The sequence below is a fragment of the Vigna umbellata genome, chromosome 3 (assembly GCF_029865625.1).
Source record: "Vigna umbellata cultivar VRB3 chromosome 3, Vumbellata_1.0, whole genome shotgun sequence".
Lineage (NCBI taxonomy): Eukaryota > Viridiplantae > Streptophyta > Magnoliopsida > Fabales > Fabaceae > Vigna > Vigna umbellata.
The window spans coordinates 53,315,529-53,320,033 of record NC_142167.1 but is presented as its reverse complement, the minus strand read 5'-3'; the positions used below and the strand labels follow the sequence as shown (position 1 = coordinate 53,320,033).

Sequence of the window (4,505 nt, the reverse complement as noted above, 5' to 3'; positions counted from 1 at the left end):
CCATAGTCTACCCAATGAAAGTTATTAAATTGATCAAGAAATGAATATGATGACAATTAAGTTGATAAAGAAATAAATATATTTATAATTAATAAATAAAATAATATAAAAATATACCCATAACTATTTCTCTCCCCCCTATATTAGTCCACTTGAAATTGTCGCCACTTGAGTAGATAATTGAAGCTGACTAATTTAAATATATGTTTAAAACACATAGGAGGTTAAAAAGGTGGTAGGTGAAACCAATCAACTTTATAAACAGATTCGTAAACATCAGAAAACTCCCTTGTCTCCTCCCACCAGCCATTCTCTGAAAACCATGGCTTCCTCTTCTTCTCTCTCGCTCTCCCAAGCCCTCCTCCGCCCCACTCCTCTCCCCTCCTCCCACCAGCCCTCTCTCCGCGTCTCCCCGTCACTCCGCCCCTCCCCTTCCACGGCCCCGCTCTCCCTCCGCCGCCGCGCCGCCCATGTTCGTGCCTCCGTTCCTGTTAAGACCGTCGAGAAGGCCACCTCGGATGTCACGCTGGTGGAAAAGTCCGTCAACACGATCCGCTTCCTCGCCATCGACGCCGTCGAGAAGGCGAATTCCGGCCACCCGGGTCTCCCCATGGGATGCGCCCCAATGGGTCACGTGCTCTACGACGAGGTCATGAAGTACAACCCGAAAAATCCTAAGTGGTTCAACAGGGATCGCTTTGTTTTGTCCGCGGGTCACGGGTGCATGCTCCAGTACGCTTTGCTTCACCTAGCTGGCTTCGATAGTGTCAAGGTAGGAATGGGGAAATGGGGAATCCATATGGGGTGGATCGGATCCGTTAAAGTTTTATGCTTTTGGGAAAGCTAATTCTAAAGACTGATTTTTACTTTCACGAGGTGGATAGAGTTATAAATTGATATTTAGAATTTCATCTTTTTTTTGTTACTGAATTGACCCTAGACCAATTCCCTTTTTATTAGCTAGTATTCAATCCGTCCATAATTCCGAGCTTCATGATATTCAGCCAATGAGACTTGTCAGATTCTGGGCAATTACCTGAAATGACAGTTTGTCATTTGTAATCTCTACGATAAAATGTTATATCAAATCACACATTGTCGTATACCAGTCATTCTAATATTTTTAGAGGTTTATCTAAAAGATTTGTGATATAACTGTGTAGGGCGATTTAGGTTTTAGGATGGTTTTGTTTTGGGGTTTTAGTGGGCACAAGCAGATCTAGGAAAGCTAGTTTGTAAAGAAAGTTTTTCCTTTCCTTTTTGTAACGGGGTTGTGTTTGTTTTTCAGTCCGAGTTGGCTTTTTATCTGTTTGTGGGAAGTGTGATGACTGGATGAGTTTTGTTTGTACTGTGATCCTTACTGAAGTGAAATTGTTTCGTTTGACGGTGTTTTGACTTTTTAGGAAGAGGATTTGAGGGAATTTCGACAATGGGGGAGCAGAACCCCGGGACACCCAGAGAATTTTGAAACTCCTGGAGTTGAAGTTACAACAGGTTTGATATGAGTTTGAGTTTGTGCTCTAGAATAGTGATTCTTTTTTCTTTTTGATTCTGCTTAGTTAACCACGTATTATTTCCAATTTTTGTAGGTCCTCTTGGACAGGGGATTGCCAATGCTGTTGGCTTGGCCCTTGCGGAGAAGCACTTGGCTGCGAGATTCAACAAACCTGATAATGAGATTGTTGATCATTACACGTAAAATAGCTAAATCTTATGCAACTTATAAGGCTTTAATTGTGTGACGATTTGCTAATGGCGGCTGTTTTATGCAGATATGCTATTCTGGGTGATGGTTGTCAAATGGAGGGTATTGCAAATGAGGCATGCTCACTTGCTGGCCACTGGGGACTGGGGAAGCTGATAGCATTTTATGATGATAATCACATTTCTATTGATGGTAACACAGAGATTGCATTCACCGAGAGTGTTGATAGTCGTTTTGAGGGACTTGGGTGGCATGTTATTTGGGTGAAGAATGGAAATAATGGCTATGAGGATATTCGAGCTGCCATTGAGGAAGCAAAATCTGTCAAAGACAAACCCACACTGATCAAGGTTAGTGTAATAGGCAACATAAATGTCTAACTTGTTTTTATTATAACAATCATAATCTGCCATTATTTTACGGGAATGTTTTAAGCTAATGTTACAAACTTGATTTCTGTTACTTAGGACTCAATTGTACTGTACCTAATTTGAGAATCTGGAGCATAGGAATGAAACTAATGCAGTAAATTACGGACAGTTTATCAAGCGTTACTGGTTAGTCGTTTATTGACTAGTTCTATTTAACAGGTCACAACAACCATTGGCTATGGTTCTCCCAACAAAGCTAACTCCTACAGTGTGCACGGAAGTGCACTGGGTGCCAAAGAAGTTGATGCCACAAGGAAGAACCTTGGATGGCCATATGAGCCATTCCATGTACCTGAGGATGTCAAAAAGTATGAATGATGGGTTTAGAGATTTATTTTTACCTGCTACATTCCTGAGTATGCAAGTGATACTGAATATGAATTGTTTGTTTATCTACAGGCATTGGAGTCGCCACACCCCTGAGGGTGCTGCACTTGAAGCTGAGTGGAATATTAAGTTTGCTGAGTATGAAAGGAAATACAAGGAAGAAGCCGCAGAACTAAAATCTATAATCAATGGTGAATTGCCTGCTGGATGGGAGAAAGCACTTCCGGTTAGTAATTTTTGAACTTGTAGACTGTTTGTTCATCATCTCTATGTGGAGACAGCTTTTAAGATAATAAAATGTGCAAGATTGATTATGACTCTGACGTTAATGAGTATCACGGTTTGATATCCTGTTATTTAATTTCTTTTTCACATATCTGCATCCAAAAGTGGCAATAAAAACTCATTTCCACTGAGTTGTGTCTGGAATTATAAATCAATTTTCTTTTCAATTTGATATCAGACATACACTCCAGAGAGCCCAGCCGATGCCACCAGGAATCTATCTCAGCAAAACCTTAATGCCCTTGCCAAGGTTCTTCCGGGTCTGCTAGGGGGTAGTGCAGATCTTGCTTCTTCCAACATGACCTTGCTAAAAATGTTTGGGGACTTCCAAAAGGATACTCCAGGAGAACGTAACGTTAGATTTGGTGTTAGAGAACATGGAATGGGAGCAATCTGCAACGGCATTGCTCTTCACAGCCCTGGACTGATACCATACTGTGCTACTTTCTTTGTTTTCACTGATTACATGAGAGGTGCCATAAGGCTTTCTGCGCTATCTGAGGCTGGGGTTATTTATGTCATGACTCATGATTCAATAGGACTTGGAGAGGATGGTCCAACCCACCAACCTATAGAGCACCTGGCAAGCTTCCGGGCAATGCCAAACATTTTGATGCTTCGTCCTGCCGATGGTAATGAAACAGCTGGGGCATACAAAGTTGCAGTGCTCAACAGGAAGAGACCATCCATCCTTGCCCTTTCCCGGCAGAAACTACCCAATCTTCCCGGATCTTCTATCGAAGGCGTTGAAAAGGGTGGTTACACCATTTCAGACAACTCCACAGGCAACAAGCCTGATGTCATTTTGATCGGAACTGGTTCTGAGTTGGAAATTGCTGCCAAAGCTGCCGAGGACCTAAGGAAGGAAGGGAAGAGTGTTAGAGTTGTTTCCCTTGTTTCTTGGGAACTTTTTGATGAGCAGTCAGAAGCATACAAGGAGAGTGTTTTGCCTGTTGCTGTGTCAGCCAGAGTTAGCATCGAGGCAGGATCAACATTTGGGTGGGAGAAAATCGTTGGAGCCAAGGGAAAAGCCATAGGTATTGATCGTTTTGGAGCAAGTGCTCCAGCCGGAAAAATATACAAAGAATTCGGCATCACAAAAGAAGCCGTTATTGCTGCAGCAAAAGAGCTTATCTAAATACTTTAGTTTCTTTCTTTTCATGTAAAACTTTTCATTTTTCTCCTCATTTGGTTTTATTTGCGAGAGGTTGTTTCGGCATGAGACGGTTCCACTCACTCACTGTTTTTACTGGATTTCTCGTGATAAATTTGCCATTTATAAAAGCAATGAGGTTCCTACTTATACATGTATTAAGCATGACATTGTTGTCCTAAATTGGTGATCAATTTTGATAATTCAATAGTTATCAAGATTTACCGTAGTTAGAACCTTCATGTTACTATGTGTAGTGTTGAAAAGTAGGTTTAATTATTTGTTTCATCTTTGTTTTGGTTGGAAAGTTTTAAGTTGATCTTCATTAAATTTTTTGTTTCAATTCCAACTCTTAAAAAAGTCTCTTAAAAAGGTTTCTTAATTAGTATTTTTTAAAATACTAACGACTTTAATGGTATATCACATGTTAATTGGTAGTTTTTTAATTTATTTTAAATTTAAAGAAATTGGATAATTTTTTGTTATCTATATTAGGTTCTCGATATAACATGGCATTATCAATCTGACGTGGTATTGTTTTGTCACTTGACAAGATAATGTTACGGGTAGTATTATTGTTTTTATTTTAATTTAGTTTTTATAG

At 40.2% G+C, this 4,505-nt stretch overlaps 1 protein-coding gene across 1 annotated transcript; it reads left to right on the top strand.

The window, feature by feature from the left end:
- The first annotated feature begins 259 nt into the window (after nt 1–259).
- On the top strand, nt 260–4,051 carry LOC124842338 (transketolase, chloroplastic). The gene is made up of 7 exons (XM_047318800.2): nt 260–772; nt 1,404–1,494; nt 1,590–1,695; nt 1,773–2,055; nt 2,296–2,444; nt 2,536–2,689; nt 2,927–4,051. Exons 1-7 carry the CDS (start codon nt 323–325, stop codon nt 3,884–3,886), a joined length of 2,193 nt encoding a protein of 730 aa, XP_047174756.2. The 5' UTR covers nt 260–322; the 3' UTR covers nt 3,887–4,051.
- Nucleotides 4,052–4,505: the final 454 nt, after the last annotated feature.